This window comes from Lynx canadensis, chromosome E2, assembly GCF_007474595.2.
Source record: "Lynx canadensis isolate LIC74 chromosome E2, mLynCan4.pri.v2, whole genome shotgun sequence".
Lineage (NCBI taxonomy): Eukaryota > Metazoa > Chordata > Mammalia > Carnivora > Felidae > Lynx > Lynx canadensis.
The window spans coordinates 11,925,202-11,944,925 of NC_044317.1; the positions used below are offsets into that span (position 1 = coordinate 11,925,202).

The window sequence follows — 19,724 nt, forward strand, 5'->3', positions numbered from 1 at the left end:
GGCATTCTGGCACACATCTTTCTAATCTTTTGTAGTCTTTCTAATTTTTTCATTATCATAAACAACACTTCTATGAACCTTGTGTATAAATCCTTCTTGCCAGTTTATTTCCTTAAGTTAGATGCTAGAAAGGAATTACTAATTCAGAAAGCTTATGGCCGTTCTTAAGGATTTAAATTCATCTTGCCAAACCGCATCCTGGAAAGAATGCACTAATTTATACTCCCAGCAGCAGAGACTTCTTTTAGATCCCAGCACGGATTGTAGGAGGTCAGAATTTTTTTTCAGATGCCTGGACTCTGTTGTTATCTGGGCGGGGAAGGGGGACGGAATGCTTTACTTTTTGAAATTTATCTTGTATTTACCCGGACTTGCTACCAAGCCTGTGCCTCTGGGATGAGACTAGAACAGGGAAGGGACGGGAGGAGGGGGCAGCTCTGGGCTTAGGTCCTGAGGGCCACCTGGCGTCTCGGCCCCTCCCAGCTGGGCTACTGGCTGGGGAGGCTGCGCTGTCCGCTCGGCATCAGGATGCCTTGGACTTGGCTTACTTAGGTCTGAGGCTGGGGGCTTGGGAAAGCGGCTTGGATTCCAAGGCACGTCGCTTCGAGGATGACACAGAGAGCGAGGGGGGGCAAGATTACGATTTGATTTCCCTCGCCAGGGCCTTTTGTGCTCCCCGGAGGCTTCGCTCTCCGCGACCGGAGCGGGAGACAACTCTTTCGGTCAGCTAGTCGGGTGAGGGGGTGAGCGCCAGCGCCCTTTGACATCCTCCCGCTGCCCCCGGGGCCCACCTGCGCCCGCCCTCACCCCGCCCTCCCGCGCCCGCCCCCGCCCCCGGGCGGCCGCCCCTCCCCCGAGGTGGGGAGGGTAGTGGGAGCCGGGGGCCAACCGGCTCCTTCCTTCCTTCCGTCCCTCCCGCCCCGGCTCCCGCCCGCCGGCTCCGGGACCGCAGCCACGTCTGAAAGCGCCTCATTGTGCGCGCTCTTCTCGGGCAGCGGGCGGCTGCACTGGCGGCGCGGGGCGCAGGGCGCGGGGGGCGCGGCGCCCGGCACGGGTGGGGGGCTCCGGGCAGGGGCGCCCCAGTCCGCGTCTTGTCGTTGCCCCACGACTGCCCCGCACGCACACCCCCCGTTCTTACGACGCCCCTCCGTTTCCAGGACACGCCTGCCCCGTTTCCAGCTTCCCCCCGCCTGAGCTCGCCAGGTGCCTCCAATATCGAGGCATCTGCTGCCCCCGCGCCCATGCCTCTCGGAGCCTTCTCCCCGGGGTCACTGCGTGCCCCTTAAGAGCCTTGGGAGCCTGCGGGGCACATCAGCTCCCGAGGAGTCTCCCGGTGAAGACACAGCCGGCCGTGGACTGGAACTGGGAAGAGGCGAGGTCAAGGAGCCCCTGCCGAGCCTCAGGAGAGAGGTGTCCGCCTCCCGCCGCGCCAGCTCGGGCAGGGACGCCAGCTTCGGGGTACGTTGGTTCGGCCTGTCTCCGCGCAGGATGCCCCCAAACCGGGGCATTGATCTTGCAGCCGAGGAGTCGGGTCTGGGGAGAAGAGCTGAGGGTGGTGGTTCTAACCGAAGGTGGAGAGGGCATTGCAGCCCCAGGCGCTGGTTTCACGGTGTCTTCCCGGGGCTTCAGCTGCACCGGAGATCGCTACTGGGGATCCCTAATCTCTTAAAACGGGAGTTGCCAAGGGCTTTAATCCAGAAAGCTTTTTCCACAGAACTCTTTTGAGAAAAAGCAGCTTGGTGAGTGAATTGAGAACCATATGCAGCTGACCTTGGAGCCTGGCGGCCTCTGTTGGGGCTGCTGGATCTTGGCCTCAGCGGAGGTGCCCGGCCAATGTTAACTCTCTTTTCTGTACCCTCTTGCGCCGGAGGCATGAGGATGGGAAGACTGAGGCCTAGAGAGCAGAAAGGACTTGGCTTCCCTGAGGCCCAGAGTGAGTTGCCAAGTACCAGAGGTAATGAGAATAGTGTGTGGCTGCTTCAGCCCGCTAAGGGTTGGCTGTGTTGAGGGCTCTACAGTTCCATCGACTCCTCTCCCTCGCGTGTGGTAGGGGCTGTCGCGGTGTCCTTTGCAAAGGAGCCAGAGGAGGAAGCGCCCAGACGTTAGGAGTGCCCTGCCCCAAGTCACACACCTCACTGGTGCAGAGGCAGAATTTGAACCCAGTCCGGCTTTCAGAAGCCAGTCTTGTAGCCACTATTCACCGTTGTTTTGCAGTACATGTTCTGACCCTGCCCGGGCTTGCCACATTCTGTTCCCAGGGTCACCTGAACCAGATCAGGCTGTTGTCCTTGAGTTTTCCTTATGAAAAGCCTTTCGCTCGGATTCATAGAATATAGTTGTCACCCAGGATTTGGAAGATTTCTGAGCAAATACTAGTGTACTGTGTGACAGACCTTGTTCTAAGTTCTTTATAAATATTAACTCATTCACTTTTCAAATCGAGCCCTGACTTGGGTTATATTATTTCCCCCATTTATTTTTATTTTATTTAAAAAATTTTTAATGTTTATTCTTGAGAGAGAGAGAGAGAGAGAAAATATGCAAGTGGGGGAGGGGCAGAGAGAGAGGGAGACACAGAATCTGAAGCAGGCTCCAGGCTCCAGGCTCCGAGCTGTCCCCACAGACCCCCACTGCTGCGCTTGAACTCACAAACTCATGAGATCATGACCAGAGCTGAAGTTGGATGCTTAAGCTACTGAGCCACCCAAGCTCCCTGAGTTTTGCTTTTTTAATGCTTAATTTATTTTTGACAGAGAGAGAGAGAGAGAGAGAGACAGAGAGATGGAGCGCGAGCTGGGGAGGGGCACAGAAAGAGGGAGACACAGAATCTCAAGCAGGCTCCAGGCTCTGAGCTGTCAGCACAGAGCCAAGATGTAGGGCTCAAACTCAAGAACTGTGAGATCATGACCTGAGCCAAAGTTGGATACTTAACTGACTGAGCCACCCAGCACTCCCATTTTTTTTCTTTTTTTAAGTGAGCTCTAGGGGTGTCTGGATGGTTCAGCCAGTTGAGCATCAGATTCTTGATTTTGGCTCAGGTCATGATCCCAGGGCTATGGGCTAGAGCCCAGCATGGAGCCTGCTTAAGATTCTCATTTTCTCTCTCTCCGCCTCTGTCACTCTCCCCCGCTCATGCATGCTCTCTTGCTCGCTCGCTCTCTCTCTCTCTCTCTCTCTAAAACAAAATAAACAAAAACCTTTTAAAGTAAGCTCTAGGCCCAACATGGGGCTTGAACTCATGACCCTGAGATCAAGTCACATGCTCTACCCACTGAACCAGCCAGCCAGGTGAATTTCCCCCGTCTTACAGATTCAACAACAATAGGCACAGAGAGATTAAGTATCTTGTCAAGGTCACCCAATAAATGATCAAATGGAGTTCATCAGCCACTGTGCCAGCACTGCTCCCTGTCATGAGACAGAATCCTGCTTCTGGTCTAGTAAGGGGACATAGGTACAGAAATGCGTGAACAAGAGTATTCTGCACAGTGATAGTAGCATTAACGGTGATTTCTCAGTATCGCCTAATACTCAGGCAAGGTGAAATTTCTCTCATTGCCTCAAAGATATCTTCTTGCACTTGGCTTGTTTGAATCAGAATCCAAACAACATCTACACACTGCATTTGGCTATTCCATGTTTTGAGTAGTTTTCTTCTAAAACAGCCCTTTCCTTTTTTTTTTCTTATGTGATTGAATTCTAAGAATGATTTGCTTTTCAAAAATAACAAATCAATCAAAATAAAATGTTAAAAAAAATAAGCCAGAGAACTTTCCAGATTATCCCTGTAATAAGAGGGCTCTGTCAACACCTGGGGGAACACAGGAGAATGTTCTCAAGGTGCATTCCCTACCCCCCCTCCCCTGCATGAGTTATTTCAGAAAAGAGGTGGGAGTCCCCAGACTTCAGGTCTCCCCGGCTGTAAGGTTCTATGATTAGGTCCAGCGCAAAATGCATTTTGAGGATCCCCAAAGTTCAGAGCCAGAGAAAGGTGTTATGTGTTACCTGCTCATCTGCTCTGAAATGCCCCCTGGGGTGGCTCTGAGCCAGGGGGACTTGAGGCTCCTTTCCCAGACAATTTGATTTCATTTCCCAATAGATTCCTGCCGGCAAACCTGTTTCCTCCAGCAGCATCTGGGCTGTGTGACTCCAGCTTCCTTGCCTCTGGCTGATGCCACGAAGCTGCTCATTAGGGCTGGCACAGAGCAGATGTGGCCAGGGCTTGGGGCCAGGAATGTCTCCTGCCACAGCCTGACCCAGTCCACAGCCCTGAGGCTGAGGGTGGGCTTAGGGATCTTCACTCCTTGCAGCCTCTGGGAGGTAGTTCTCCGTCCTTGCCCCTGTCCTACTCTGGCCAGCTGGTACTCGGGTCAGCCAGGGGACTGATCTGCCACACGCCCCGTCCTGCAGCGAAAGCTGGAGCAGGCAGGCTCCACCCGTGCCCATGCCTCCTTTAACCAAGTTTATGAGTTTACGATTACCAAAGTAATACAAGTCTGTCGTAGACCACCTGGAAAACGCAGCAAAAGCACTAACAAGAAAAAAATTACTTGTTATCTGGCCATAGAAGGGTAACTACTATTCAGCACACATTGTTCCAACTTTCTTTCTATGCATTTTTGTGTATTTTTTTAATAAAAGCTCTATTGAGATACAATTCACGTACCCTAAAGTTCACCCTTTTACGGTGCACAATTCACTGATGCAACAGTATACACATGTTGTGTGTTAATCACCTCGGGGTTTATCCATGTTGTCGCATGTATCAATATTTCATTCCTGGGGTGCCCGGGTGGCTCAATCGGTTAAGCGTCCCAGTTCGGCTCGGGTCATGATCTCATGGTTCATAGGTTTCAGCCCCCGCGTCTGGCTCTGTGCTGGCTGTTCAGAGCCTGGATCCTGCTTGGGATTCTGTGCCTCCCTCTCTCCCTGCTCCTCCCCCATTCACACTCTGTGTGTCTCTCTCTCTCAAAAATAAATAAACGTTAAAAAAAAAAACTTTATTCCTTTTTATTGCCAGATAACACTCAATTACAGTTGACTCTTGAACGTGGGTTTAAACTGTGTGAGTCCACTTACATGCAGATTTTTTTCAGTAAACACACTGTGGTAGTATAAATGTATTTCTCTTCCTTAAGATTTTCTCAGTAGCATTTTCTTTTCTCTAGCTTACTTTAATGCATATAATATGCAAAATAGGTGACTGTTCGTGTTAAGGCTTCCAGTCAGCAGTAGGTTGTTTGTAGCTAAGTTTTCCGGGAGCCAGAAGTTACACATGGGGGTGGGGGTGGGGGGTGGCACCTGGGTGGCTCAGTCGGTTAAGCATCCAGCTCTTGATGTCAGCTGCGGTCTTGATCTCAGGCTTGTGAGTTCAAGCCCCATGTTGGGGTCCTTGCTGGGTGTAACACTACTTAAAAAAAGTTGCACATGGATTTTCGACTGTGTAGAGGTTGATGCCCCAACTTCCACATTCACCAAGCGGAAGCTGTGTATGGATGTACCACACATTTTGTTTATCCGTTTATCAGTTGATAGGTATTTGGGATGTTTCCACTTTGGGGCCATTATGAATAATGCTGCTATGAAAGGTGATGAGCACATTTTTGTGTGGACATGTGTTTTCAGTCTTCTTGGATACGTATTTTATTTTATTTAAATGTTTATTTATTTATTTTTGGAGAGACATTGCAGGCAGGGGAAGGACAGAGAGAGAGAGATTGAGAATCCCAAGCGGGCTCCTCACTGATGCAGGGCTCGATCCCACAAACCATGAGATCGTGACCTGAGTCGAAATGAAGACTCAGATGCTCAACCACCTGAGCCACCCAGGCACCCCTGGATATATATATATTTTACAGTGGCGTCTCTGCACCACGTGGTAACCCTGTGTTTAACCTCTCGAGGAACTGCCTGTTTCCTGCAACACCTGTACCACTTTGCACCCCCCAGCGGTGTCCACGGCTTCCCCACCTTCTCACTAATGCTGCTGATCTACCTTTTTGGTTCTAGCCATCCTAGTGGATGGGGAGTGATATCTCATTGTAGTTCTGATTGCCATTTCCCAAGCGACAAAATATCAAGCATCTTTTCATGCGCTTGTAGGTAATTTGTATATCTTTGGAGAAATGTCTACTCAAATCTTTTGCCCATTTTTATGTTGGCTTCTGTGTCTTCTGTTACTGAGTTGTAAGAGCTCTTTATATATTCTGGCTCCCATACATATGATTTGTGAGTATTTTCTCCCATCTGGGGCTGTCCTTTCATTTTCTTGATGAAGTCCTTTGATACTGGTGTAATTTTTTTTAATTTTTTTAACGTTTATTTATTTTTGAGACAGAGGGAGACAGAGCATGAAAGGGGGAGGGTCAGAGAGAGGGAGACACAGAATCTGAAACAGGCTCCAGGCTCTGAGCTGTCAGCACAGAGCCCGACGCGGGGCTTGAACTCACGGACCGTGAGATCGTGACCTGAGCCGAAGTCGGCCGCTTAACCGACTGAGCCACCCAGGCGCCCCATACTGGTGTATTTTTAACATCCTTGTATGTGTTGGTACTTGTGGTTTTTCCACTTGAAGTTATGTAGTTAAGAGCTCTAAAGTTAGGTGGTGAAGGCTTAAATTCTGACTCCGCTGCTGTGTGGGTCCTTTAGGCAAATTTCTCAACCTTTCTAAACTTCACTTCCCTGATCTGTAAAACAGGGAGGGGTATCAGGTCCACTGCATAAGGTTTGTTGTAAGGATTAAATCAGAAGATGGGCACAAAACTCTTGGCACATAGGAAGCCCTCAGTGGATGGTATTTACGGGTGCTCCGTGTTTCCAGCCCACTGTAAACATTCATCTTCCTCCTCTCTCTCCTTTTCTCCCTTGCCTCCCCCCCCCCTTTTTTTTCCTCTTTTTCCCTTCTTTTCAGCCTTCTTTGTAACAGATGCCCCGGGCTCCATTAGAGCTGGCTTGCCCCCCAGGGGTGGCCCTTGATGCCAAGAGTCCGCTGATCCCTCATCTGGGATCTGTTTTCTGTAGCCTTTGGGATTCCTGAACAGGGATGGCCTCCAGCTGATGCCAAACTGAGAGAAAGCTGAGCCCTGGATTTGTACTTAGTATTACATTTCACTCCCTTAGATGCGTTGCCAGGGCTGGGAAGGGCTGATGACAGGACATGCTGCGGAGTCAAGGGCGCGCAGAGCTGGGGTGCAGGTGAGGGTTTCCCAGAGAGCTGGATTCCTGGGCTCCAGGTCACCCCCCTCCTGTGGCACACCATCCTGCCCTCAGGTTTCCCCTTGGCAAGTCAGGTAGAACAATAGCTCCTTCCTGTGTCTCCCAGGCCAAGAAACAGTCAGGGATATTTAGAAGATACTGTCACTTAAAAAAATGTTTTTTGGTTTTTTTTTTTTAATTTTTTTTTCAACGTTTATTTATTTTTGGGACAGAGAGAGACAGAGCATGAACGGGGGAGGGGCAGAGAGAGAGGGAGACACAGAATCGGAAACAGGCTCCAGGCTCCGAGCCATCAGCCCAGAGCCTGACGCGGGGCTCGAACTCACGGACCGCGAGATCGTGACCTGGCTGAAGTCGGACGCTTAACCGACTGCGCCACCCAGGCGCCCCAAAAAAATGTTTTTTTAATGTTTATTTATTTTTGAGAGAGAGAGAGAGAGACAGAGCATGAGCGGGGGAGGAACAGACACACACACACACACACACACACACACACACAGAATCTGAAGCAGGCTCCAGGCTCTGAGCTGTCAGCACAGAGCCCGACGCGGAGCTCAAACTCACAGACCATGAGATCATGACCTGAGCAGAAGTCAGACACTTAATCGACTGAGCCACCCAGGCACCTCTGAAGATACTGCCACTTTAAAATGCTCAGGAGGACACTGCAGAGCCTGCTTGGGACTCTCTCTCTCTCTCTCTCTCTCTCTCTTTCTCTGCCCCTCTTCTGCTTGTGCTCTCACTCTCAAAATAAATAATTAAACTTAAAAATAAACGCTCAGCAGGAAGAAATATGGGACACGTGGGAGAGTTCCTCCCTTTGGATTTGGATCATAGAGTGTCTGACTTAAGTTAGGCAAATCTTTATTAATATCATCTACTCTTTAGTCTTTGGGACATTCCCTGACATGACACTTACTGCCTTGTTCAGTTGGGATTCTGAACTTTTTAATGAAATATAACATACATACAGAAAAGAGCATAAAAGTACAGCTTGATGGGGTGCCTGGGAGGCTCAGTCGGTTAAGCGTCCGGCTTCAGCTTAGGTCATGATCTTATGGTCTGTGATTCGAGCCCCGCATTGGGCTCTGTGCTGACAGCTCAGAACCTGGAACCTGCTTCGGATCCTGTGTCTCCCTCTCTCTCTGCCCCTCCTCTGCTCACACTCTGTCTCTCAAAAATTAGTAAACATTAAAAAAATTGTTTTTAAATACAGCTTAATGACTTTCCACAAATCAGACACGCTCAGGTACTTAGCACCTCATCAAGAAACACGGCATGACGGGCCTCCAAAAGCTCTGTCCAGGCTTCCTAAGGGTTCGGCCCACACCCCACCCCACCCCACCAACGGGACCCACTTTCCAGTCAAAATGCTTGGTTGTAAATGGCAGAAATCGAACTCGCATTGGCTTGGCTAAAAAAGGGGGTATTTTCCCCCACTGAGAAGTCCACGGGTGAATCTCGCCCAGCTGGATCCAGGTGCTCACGGCTCAGACTTTTTTTCTCTGCTCACTTCTCTTCTGTGTTGGCTTTATACCCAAGCAGTGTCCCTCTCCCCTGCAGAGCTACAAAACTCCTGGGATTGGACTTGGGGCAAATGTCCATTCCTGAGCCTGTCGCTTGGTCGGGGGATGACGTGCGGAATATACAGATGAACCAGGCTTGGTACACATGACTCCCTACGAACTGGGAAGTGGGCGGTCGGCTCCACGCAAACCACGCGCACTTTGTGTGAGTGAGGGGTGGCTCCCCAGAGAAAAATCTAGAGGCTGTTAGCAGAATAAGGAGGAACAAGTACTGAGTGGACCCAAAGAAACTCTGTCTAGTGCACTCGTCCACACTGATGCCTGGGAACAGACAGTCGTGAAAAAACACAGTGGCAAGGAGGCGGGGGCAAAGTGTCACTCAGGGCAGAGTGGTACCTGGCTTGAGAGAGGCACAGGTGAGGTGTCTTCAGAGGAAGCCGGGATGGGCACTCGCAGCAGAGAAGAGAGGAACATGGAGTGTTGCTTCCAGGTCACCTGACCTATAGGATGCTGGGTCGGAAGTATGGGAAGTGAGTCTGGAAAGCTGAAGGTTGCTGCACAGGGGAATGACACGATGAAATATACAGCATAGGTGGCGGATTCTGTCTCCCTCTCCCTCTCTGCCCCTCCCCTGCTCACACACTCTCAATCTCTCAAAAAGAAATTAAAACATTAAAAAAAAAAAAGAGGTAATTTCTACCTTCCAGGAGTGTTGGGAGGATGCACTCATGAAAATTAAGTCCTTGTCCTGGTACCTTTCGGACCTGTTCTTAACTTTGAACCCTGAGGTAACTGGGTGTGCTATACACAAGGCTCCTTATCAGGAAATCTCCCACAGGACCTGGTCTTCCCTGGGCTCCCGCATGGGGTAGGGTGTGTCAGTCCCCTTCCTAGTTCTCGAGTTCCAGTAATAAGATCAGATATCAGCTCTGGTATTGTGTGAGTCACTTAAGAAAATGTCTGGTTTCCTTGGAGTACATCGGCCTGTGGTTGAGACCCTCCCTAGCCAGAAAAGGGCTGGGCTGGCCAGGGCAGCTGTGTTTGGGCCAGACCTCAGGGTCCTTTGCTCTGCAGGGATCCCCCAGGATATGGGAGAGGCCAGCTGCCTGGGATCAGAAAATGCCAGGAGCTTAGAGACGGAAGTCCTGGGTCGGGGTCCCCCTTCCCCTACTATCTCTCCAAGCCTTGGGTCTTTCACCTAAGAAGTCGAGATCACAATGTCTACCAAAGGGGCCATTGAGTCAAAACAGCATCTAGCACTCGTATGTCAGCAAATCCAAGTTGAGTTCCCTTCCTCTCCTGTGCCCTGTTCTCGTGGAGAAGCACATCTTTGAGGAGAGGAGATAACACGTGCAGAGCAGGAAGGTGGCTGCTCTCCTTATGTTCCGGGAGTGAGCGTATTGTCCGGGACTCTGGAGACAGCGTCGGAGTCAGCAGATGTCAGGTCCGTTGGGTGTCCTCCACCCACTCCTGCAGCCTCTGGATAAGTGGGATCAGCTCACGATTTTAGACCCAGCTTCTCCCGGTGGTGATATGGCTGGGGGGTGGGGTGGCTTAGTGGGGAGCAAATACTGTGGAAGCAAGGAGGAGACTTCCAGGCTCCTCCTTCCAAAGCAGCTTATCTTTGAGACCTCGGGCTGTGCGAGCTTGGCTCAGGGTTCCTTCCACTGTGCGGGACAAGAGTGACATTCTTAAGATCCACCACAGGACCCAGGAGTGGCTGGGGACTAGAGGTGGGCTTGGGAGATGCCGGGATTCCAAATGTAGGTGACCTCAGGGTGTCTCATCTGGGTGGAGAAGTCATCTGCCCCAGGTCTCCTAGCTGCTAAGTGGCACCAGAGGGCTCAGTGCCAGCCCTCCCTTCTCCATCCAGCAGGAGAGACCACCCGTTCGCACCCATTTGGAAAAATGTACCCTGCCCCTGGTCTGTGCCCAGCTCCAGGCGGGGGCTGGGCAGCTCTGTTCCACCTGCAGGGACCTTTCGGTCAGTAAGGGAAGGCAAAACCCTCCCCCTGTGCGGGGTTATCTCCTCCGGTGAGACGCTGACCCAGCCTCCCTCCTGCTTCCTCAGGCCCTGAAGAACCCGAGGACGTCTTCCATGGATTTGTGATTGAGGTGGGCAGCTCTCCCAGCGGCCCTGGACTACCGTGAGTAACCTCAGCATGGAGGCAAACCGTGGCCAAGGGCCTGACTGCTGTCACCTCCTCCTTCCCTGGTTCTGTCCCACCTCCCCCTCAACTGCTTTCTTCTGCACATTCACGCAGCTCCAGAAGGGTACCTTCCCTCTGGAGTCCCAGCATCCCGCAGCACTCTACTCCCTGCAGGTGGCAACAGTTGGTGTTCTTTGTCTCTGTCATTTATTTGTTTACTTTTAATAACAAAAGCTGTAGCTGCGTGTTTAAAAGAAGTCAAACAACACAGACCGCGCACTGTGTGGAAAGTGCAAGTTGCATGTTATGGGATTTGCTACATGCCCTGCCCCCATGCTCATTCCATTACTCCAGTGCCAGTATCAATCCCCTTTTTACAGATGGGTAAACTGAGTCACAGGCAGATTAAGTGTTTTGTCCGAGATCACAGGCTAGGAAGTGGCTGAACCTGGGGAGGGAGCCAAATGACTCATCAAGCTGTTTAGCTAAATAACCTAAAATTGTCCCCCAAAAAGGAATTCTTAAGCAAAAGGTGGAGATTCTGTTTTTAAAAAAGAGAGAGAGAGAGAGAGAGAGAGAGGGAAAGAAAGAAAGAAAGAAAGAAAGAAAGAAAGAAAGAAAGAAAAAGAAGGAGGGAGGGAGGCAAGGAGGGAGGGGGAAGGAAGAAAGAAGGGAAGAAAGAAAGAGGAGTAAGGCAGAGAGAGAGAGGGAGAGAAAGGCAGGGGAGGGGGGGAAGTAAGGACGAACATACATTTCCCGCACTAGTCTGCAACTGGCCTTTGCTCTGCAGGGTCTAGATCATGGCCGATGTCTTAAAGTCCTGTTGCCGGGGGAGCGCCCAACGAGACGGCTGTAGTCCAGGGAGCCCCCCACAGGTCGGGGGGTCCAGACCCGGGGTCCGCTCTCTGCAAGCACCGGGCGGGAGTTGGGCTGCGGCGCGGCTAGCGGGCCGCGGTCCCCAACGGCTGCACTCTCCTCCCGCAGGCCCCCGGCCGGCGGCATGTGGCTGCCGCGCATCTCCAGCACGGCCGTGACCGTGCTCCTGCTGGCGCAGACCGCCATCCTGCTTTTCCTGGTCTCCTGGCCCAGGCCGCCGTCCCCGGTGGGCGGCAAAGAGCGGGTGCACGTGCTGGTGCTGTCCTCGTGGCGCTCGGGCTCGTCTTTCGTGGGCCAGCTCTTCAGCCAGCACCCCGACGTCTTCTACCTGATGGAGCCCGCGTGGCACGTGTGGACCACCCTGTCGCAGGGCAGCGCGCCGGCGCTGCACATGGCCGTGCGCGACCTGGTGCGCTCCGTCTTCCTATGCGACATGGACGTGTTCGATGCCTACCTGCCGTGGCGCCGCAACCTGTCGGACCTCTTCCAGTTCGCGGTGAGCCGCGCGCTGTGCTCGCCGCCGGCCTGCACCGCCTTCCCGCGCGGCGCCATCAGCAGCGACACGGTGTGCAAGCCGCTGTGCGGGCGGCGGCCCTTCGGCGTGGCGCAGGAGGCCTGCCGCTCCTACAGCCACGTGGTGCTCAAGGAGGTGCGCTTCTTCAACCTGCAGGTGCTCTACCCGCTGCTCAACGACCCCGCGCTCAACCTGCGCATCGTGCACCTGGTGCGGGACCCGCGGGCCGTGCTGCGCTCCCGCGAGCAGACGGCCAAGGCGCTGGCGCGCGACAACGGCATCGTGCTGGGCACCAATGGCACCTGGGTGGAGTCCGACCCCGGCCTGCGCGTGGTGCGCGAGGTGTGTCGCAGCCACGTGCGCATCGCCGAGGCCGCCACCCGCAAGCCGCCGCCCTTCCTGCGCGGCCGCTACCGCCTGGTGCGCTTTGAGGATCTGGCGCGGGCGCCGCTGCCCGAGATCCGCGAGCTCTACGACTTCGCGGGCCTGAGCCTCACGCCGCAGCTCGAGGCCTGGATCCACAACAGCACGCACGGGTCCGGGCCCGGCGCCCGCCGCGAGGCCTTCAAGACCTCATCCAGGAACGCGCTCAACGTCTCCCAGGCCTGGCGCCACGCGCTGCCCTTCGCCAAGATCCGCCGCGTGCAGGAGCTGTGCGCCGGCGCGCTGCAGCTGCTGGGCTACCGGGCCGTGGCCTCCGAGGCCGAGCAGCGCGACCTCTCCGTGGACCTGGTGCAGCCGCTCGGCACTAGCAGCTTCAGCTGGGCGTCGTCCACCGCGGCACACCCCCGACCTTAGCGCAGGCCCCCCAGGCTGTGGCGGCGGGGGAGGGAGCCGGTCACGCAGCGCCCAGGCTGCTAGTGGAGGGGACCGGAGTTGGGGAGTCTTCCTCCGTAGTAGGAATGGACTGAGTCCCCGAAACTCCATGCTTCTTTCTTCTTGCTTCTTGCTTTTCCTTCGAGCCCTCCTTAGGAGCTGGGTTCCCTCCCGTCGGGTGCACGCTTCACGGAAAGCAAAACTGTGTCCACGCTTCCTGTGGGCACCGCGAATAAGTTCAGACCACTCGGCTGCTACTGGAGTGCTTTCTTCCTAAGTCTCTTTTCCTTTTGGATGCATCATTCAACAGCTGACAAGGGGGTCCCGGCCCTACCTGGGACTAGAGGGGGCGCTGCGGTGAGCTGGCCCCTCAAGTCCAGCCCCTCCCCCCCACACCCCAGACTTGTTGCCCCCAGGTCCCACCACCACACTCTATCAGAGCTGTTGGCATTTATATTGCTTGTTTCTTTCAGCAAGAAATCAGACGAGATGCCTCTTATCTTGTGGTCTCCCTCTAGCCTCTCTCTGCCCCATCCTCCCAGGAGCCCACATACCCCCATCACCTGCCCTGACAGTAAAGGTCCCACCCACAGAAATAAAAAATTAATGAATCTGCGCGATACTGGAGTTTACAGTCTGTGAAGTTTGACGGGCAGAACACAAAACTGGAGGGACTTGTCCAAGGTGACACCATGAGGAGGGTGGAGGCAGGATGGAGGGTTTTGCTCTGAGGCTACAGCGGGAGGTGGAGGGGTGAATGAGGCTTGCAGAGATTCTCCCGTTTACTCGTTTTACTCGCACTAGGGAAGACCAAGCAGCCATGGCTGGGGCCACAGCTGCGGGCTACAGGAAGCGATGAGCTAACCGAGCCCAGAGTGCAGCAGCTAGAGAGCCTGCTGGATGAGGCTGGTGGGAGGCCTCGGGAGGCCTGGGCAGCAAGCCAGGCAGAGCATGTGGAAAGCAAGAAGTTGGCATCAGAATCAGTGCCTGGAGGGCAGGTCACAGGGCGACTGTAACCAGATAAATCTGGCCAGGAGACTGGAAGGAAAAAGCCTGCGGGGTGATTGTCTTCCCTTGGTCCTCCCAGGCCAGGCCCTAGACGAAAGCAGAATACCATTCCTGCCTGCAAGCCACAATACCTGGCTTCGGCTGCAGAGACTTATTAAAGGGATGCTGGGTGTCCAGACGGCTTAGTCCTGAGCTCAGCAAATGAAAATGAGAGTTAGCAAGCACCCAGTAAGTGTTTAAAAGGAAAAGGGGGGCGGGGCGGAGCTCACAGACCCTCTGGGAAAAACAGGGCAGCAGATTTGAGTGCACACAAACTTTGGGGCACAGTGTTGGTGTGGGCCTGACAGTTGCCAGAACTTGTGTGCCCGTCACCTCCGGAGATAAGGGAGCTGCCCTCACTGTTGCCGTCACTTGCCAGAAGGGGTTCTGGAGGCCGCTAGCTTCTTTTTCTCTGCCCAGGTATGGCCTTGGATTGATGGGACCTTGACTGTGGACCCTCATCCTTGCTGCAAAGCAGGCAGGCAAGAGGGAATCTGGCATTTCCCACGTCTTTTCTGGCAGGGAGTAGAGACATATTGACCTTGAAGCTGAAGCTTCAGGACCCCTCACTTAAGGAGCCGTCAAGCTGTAGAAGCTTCAGGCCTCATAAAACCTCCATCTGCTCCTTCACAGTAACATGGGGAAGGTATTTAAACCCCCACATTTGTTAATGGGGATTCTGCAACTTTGAAAGGCTCAGGTCACATAGCTTAATATACAGGACAGACCTCGGGGCGCCTGGGTGGCTCGGTTGGTTGAGTGCATCCGACTCTTGATTTCACTTCAGGTCATGATCTCATGGTCTTGGGATCAAGCCCTGCATCGGACTCTGCTGGGAGTGGAACCTCTTTAAGATTCTGTGTGTGTGTGTGTGTGTGTGTGTGTGTGTGTGTCCCTCTGCCACTCTCCCCTGCTCGTGCTCTATCTATCTATCTATCTATCTATCTATCTATCTATTGGATATTCGATAGATAGGAGAGAGCTCAAACTCGCATTTCTGACTTCAATGCTTACAGTTCTAACAAACTGAACTGGGATGCAGTAAAGGACCCCACTACCAGCCTGGAGAGCCAGATCATTCCCCTGGTAATGACATAGGTCTCTAGGTGTTAGGGAGCCATCCAGGCATTTGGCTGCAAACATCTCAAGGACCTGAGTGTTGAAGGGTATGGTAGGCAGTGGGCTGGGGCATCGGGGCCCCTACTATTGGCCCCTTTTCTCCCTGCCTGCCCCTCCCTGTCCTCTGCCCTGTGCTGGCCACTGGGGATAAAAGTAGCCTGCTGGCCCTACCTGGAAGGATCACAGTGCCAAGTGGAGGTGTCAGCCTAGGAATGGTCCTGGACAATGTGGTATGTTCAGGCAAAGAGGGATGAGCAAGATGTTCATGGTACCAGAGACCAAGAATAGGGAGATACTGATCCCTTGTGGGGCCCAGGAAGGCTTTGGGATGGCTCAGAGCCCAGCCTGATAGTAGCCTCACACAAGTTTCATTTGCCCTTGCTCCGGTCGCAGACCGTATGGATGGCCACCATTAATGGTCTTTGCTCTGTGATTCATCCATTCTGGATGTACACCCCAGATCCCAGAAAGGGGATGACTGGCTCCCAGACCTGGCTCCATGCATATAGTGTACTCTGGGCAAGCCTCTGGGTGAATGTATATATGCCCGGTGTACCTGGTTCTAAGCAAGGCTGGGGGTGAACCCAGATCAGGTTTCCGGACAAGGACAGGCAGTACCCAATTGAGTGTTTCAATGAGTCAGGACAGTTCAGACCCTGGAGACATAGTGAGGGGACAGAGCAGTCACAGACCTTGCTCTCGTCGGGAGTACAGACCCAAAGTAAATAGTTCCGCAGATAAACCTGCAAACATAAATGTCAATTGTGCTCTAAGAAGAAATAATAAGAATGGGGAGAGGATGACCTACTTTAGTATGGGGAGTCAGGAGGACCTCTTTGAAGAGGAAACACTGATTCGAATAAATGAAGGAAGAATGGGAGCTCATCAAGCATAGAATGAAGAAAAGGAGCCAGATTAAAGACAGGGATTCATTCCCCTTGGAATCAAGTTTCCTTGGCAAAATTAAAAACTCACTCGTGGGTCCAGACTCATGAGATTAGAGAAGTCCCCAGGAGGTGACCAAGTTTTTGTGTCTATAGTGCAGATTCCTAGAAGTCGAACTATTGGATCAAGAAGCATTTGTGTCTTAAATGTGAAACTACCAAATTACTTTAAAAATGGAGTACTAACTTAAAGTCTCTGGAATGGTGTCGACAATGCCCTTACCTTCCTCTCCTACTGACCACCCCCCCCCGTCACCTGTACAGGGGTAAGTCAGTCATTTTCATTTTTACCTACCCGATGGAAAATTATCCAGTGATAAAAAGAAATGAGCGATCAAGCCATGAAAAGACACAGAGGAAACCAAAATGCCCATTACTAAAAGAAAAAAGCCAATGAAGAAGTTGCATGCTATATGATTCCAACTAATGTGACATTCTGGAAAAGGCAGAACTATGAAGACAGTAAAAATATCAGTGGCTGCCAGAGGTTGGGCATGGGGAAGGGAGGGATGAATGGATGAGGCATAGGGTTTAGGGTCAATGAAAATACTCTCCATGATACTATAACTATGGGTATATGTCATTATATATTTGTCTAAACCTGTAGAATGTACAGCACTAATAGCAAACTCTAAGGTACACTATAGACTTTCGGTGATTATGACGTATGCATGTAGGTTCATCCTTGGTCACAAATGTACCGCTCTGGTGAGTGATATTGATAATGGGAGAGGCTACCAATGTGTGAGGGCAGGATGTATATGGGAAACCTCTGTACGTCTCCCTCAATTTTGTTATAAACCTAAAACTGCTCTAAAAATGTTAAGTCTTTAGAAAAAAAAAATGGACCAAAAAACACTGGTAGCCTCAGGAGGGAGTGGGAGTCTGCTGAAATGAGAGGGTTTGGCCAATGACACAGAGACTGAAGCAACCACTGCAGAGTGGACTTTGAATGTTCCTGGGGTGGCAGGTCGTTCTGCCAATCATGCTTTCTCCCTTGGGGGTAAGATTGGAGAACCTGGCTGGCCGTGCAGTCCTGGTGCCATTCTGATCCAAGTCTTCAAGTCCGCCACACCTCCATTTGTTTGTTCAACACACATTATGAACTGAGCAGTAACAGTGCAAAAGTAGGGAAGAATCACTGGTATTAGGAATGTGTGGGCATGGGGGGGGGTGAGTTGCAATTTTTAGTAGGGTGATCAGCGTAGGTCTTGTTGAGAAAGTGACATGTGAGCAAAGTCTTGAAGTGAGGCTGTTAATTAAGGGGTAATGATAGGTAGAATGTCCCAGAGGAGGAAAGGGACAATACAAAAATCCTAAGGAGGGAACCCATTTGGCATATTGGGAGAACAGCAAGAGGCTAGTGGGTCTGGTCTGGGAGGCCAGAGGAAGATAGCTAGGAGATGAGAAAGCAAGAGAGAGGGAGTCAGATCATGTAGGACTTTGTAGGCCTTGGTGAGGACTTTGGCTTTTCCTTGGAATGAGATGGAGGGTGTCCAAGGCCACTCTCACTCTGTGGTACTCCTCAGTCAAATAACTGTGCATATAATAATCATATATGTATGTAACATGTCAGATATTTTTTAAATAATAGATCATTGCACTGCCTATGTTAATATCCTTATTTAGTGTATTGGCTAGTCTTGCAAGTTTCTCAACTGGATCAAGTCAATCACACTGTGGCCTTCTTCTGTAACTTCGATTTTCCCCTCACTTTATATTCCACAGACTCATCATGTTGTTGCTTGCAGCTTTAAGTAACTTATTTCAATGACTGAATAGTATTTTATTGAAAATTATATCACAATTTTGTTAACTCATTCTCGTCTTGATGGACGTCCAGCTTGTTTTCAGCTGTTTGCTGTTACCACGCTACTAGGAACCATCTTGCACGAGCCTCCTGGTGCCAACGTTAGAGGATATTTATCTGGGAGCGAACTTGCTGGATCGTGAGACTCTTCATTCGACATTATTGCAAAATGGTTGTCAATTTACCGCTCAGGAGTTCAGTTGCTCTGCGACGTCACGAACAACTGGCATTCTCAAGACTTCAAATTTTTTGGCTATTGGATGGTTGATAAATGATCTCATCGTGACTTCATTTTTGGTTTCACTGATAAATAATGAGGTTAAGCATCTTTTCCTATTTTTGTTGGCAATTTGTGTTTTCTCTTTGATGAGGTACCTATTCAGTTCTTTTGTCCCTTTGTCATTTTCTTACCTGGGTTTCAGGAGTGCTTTATAGACCCTGGATACTACTCCTTTGCTGCTTACAAAAATATCGCAAATATCTTTTCCCAGTTTGTGGTTTGTCTTTTTGCTGTTTTTATGATAACGCTTGAATAACACGTTCTTTTTTTTTTAATGTTTATTTATTTTTGAGAGAGAGAGATACAGAGTGTGAGCAGGGTAGGGGCAGAGAGAGAGAGACATACACAGAATCCGAAGCAGGCTCCAGGCTCCGAGCCGTCAGCACAGAGCCTGATGCCGGGCCCGAACTCACGAGCGGTGAGATCATGACCTGAGCTGAAGTCAGACACCCAACCGACTGGGCCACCCAGGTGCCCCCACAAGTTCTTAATTTAAAACAAATTTATCAATCCTTTCCTTTATAATCTTTGATTTTTCTATCTAGTTTAAGAGCTCCTTCACTATTGTGAAGTCATAACTATATTCGACATTGTCTTCTACAAGTTTTATAGTTCTGCATCTCTCTGTAAGTGAAACAAGTGAGATGGTTGGTAGAGTTCTAAAAAGGAAACAAGTGAAAAATCTAGTTGCTTCCTAATTTTCTTGCAGGCTTGTGTCTTCTGGACTTTGTATTGCCTTTCAGGTTTTTTTTTTTTTCTCATTAAGAGAAGAAAGAGGAACTTTCTTCACCCTGCCATTAACAATTTGAGCTTCTTAACCATTTCGTCCATAGCTTGAGGTCAATTCCACTATTTTTCCTAGGACACTCTTCTTTCTGTTCTAATCTGGGGAGGTGGCTGCTAGGACTTAGGCACAGAAGTCAGTCTAACCCTCCAGGTTAAATCCATGATTTCTTGTTTTGCACATCTTCCTCTTTCTCGGTCATCACTCCTTAACTTTGCCAGAGGACATACTCAGCTTCCTTAGAAAGGGCACATATGGGGGGCGCCTGGGTGGCGCAGTCGGTTAAGCGTCCGACTTCAGCCAGGTCACGATCTCGCGGTCCGTGAGTTCGAGCCCCGCGTCAGGCTCTGGGCTGATGGCTCGGAGCCTGGAGCCTGTTTCCGATTCTGTGTCTCCCTCTCTCTCTGCCCCTCCCCCGTTCATGCTCTGTCTCTCTCTGTCCCAAAAATAAATAAACGTTGAAAAAAAAATTAAAAAAAAAAATAAATAAATAAAAAAAAAAAGAAAGGGCACATATGGGGTGCCTGGGTGGCTCAGTCGGTTAAGCACTGGACTTTGGCTGAGGTAACGATCCCCCCGGTTCATGGGGCTGAGCCCTGCATTGGGCTCTGTGCTGACAGCTGAGCCTAGAGCCCGCTTTGGT

General features: G+C 51.3%; 1 protein-coding gene across 1 annotated transcript; it reads left to right on the top strand.

Annotated features, from left to right (window-relative positions):
- The first annotated feature begins 1,338 nt into the window (after positions 1-1,338).
- Positions 1,339-13,876, top strand: LOC115503433 (carbohydrate sulfotransferase 6). The gene is made up of 3 exons (XM_030299635.1): positions 1,339-1,458; positions 10,813-10,888; positions 11,876-13,876. The coding sequence occupies exon 3, from the start codon at positions 11,892-11,894 to the stop codon at positions 13,077-13,079; it is 1,188 nt and encodes a 395-aa protein (XP_030155495.1). The 5' UTR covers positions 1,339-1,458; positions 10,813-10,888; positions 11,876-11,891; the 3' UTR covers positions 13,080-13,876.
- The last annotated feature ends 5,848 nt before the right edge of the window (positions 13,877-19,724 follow it).

What these genes read in the sequence shown, in the direction of transcription:
- LOC115503433 (XM_030299635.1), top strand. Translation starts at nt 11,892, where the DNA reads ATGTGGCTGCCGCGCATCTCCAGCACGGCCGTGACCGTGCTCCTGCTG.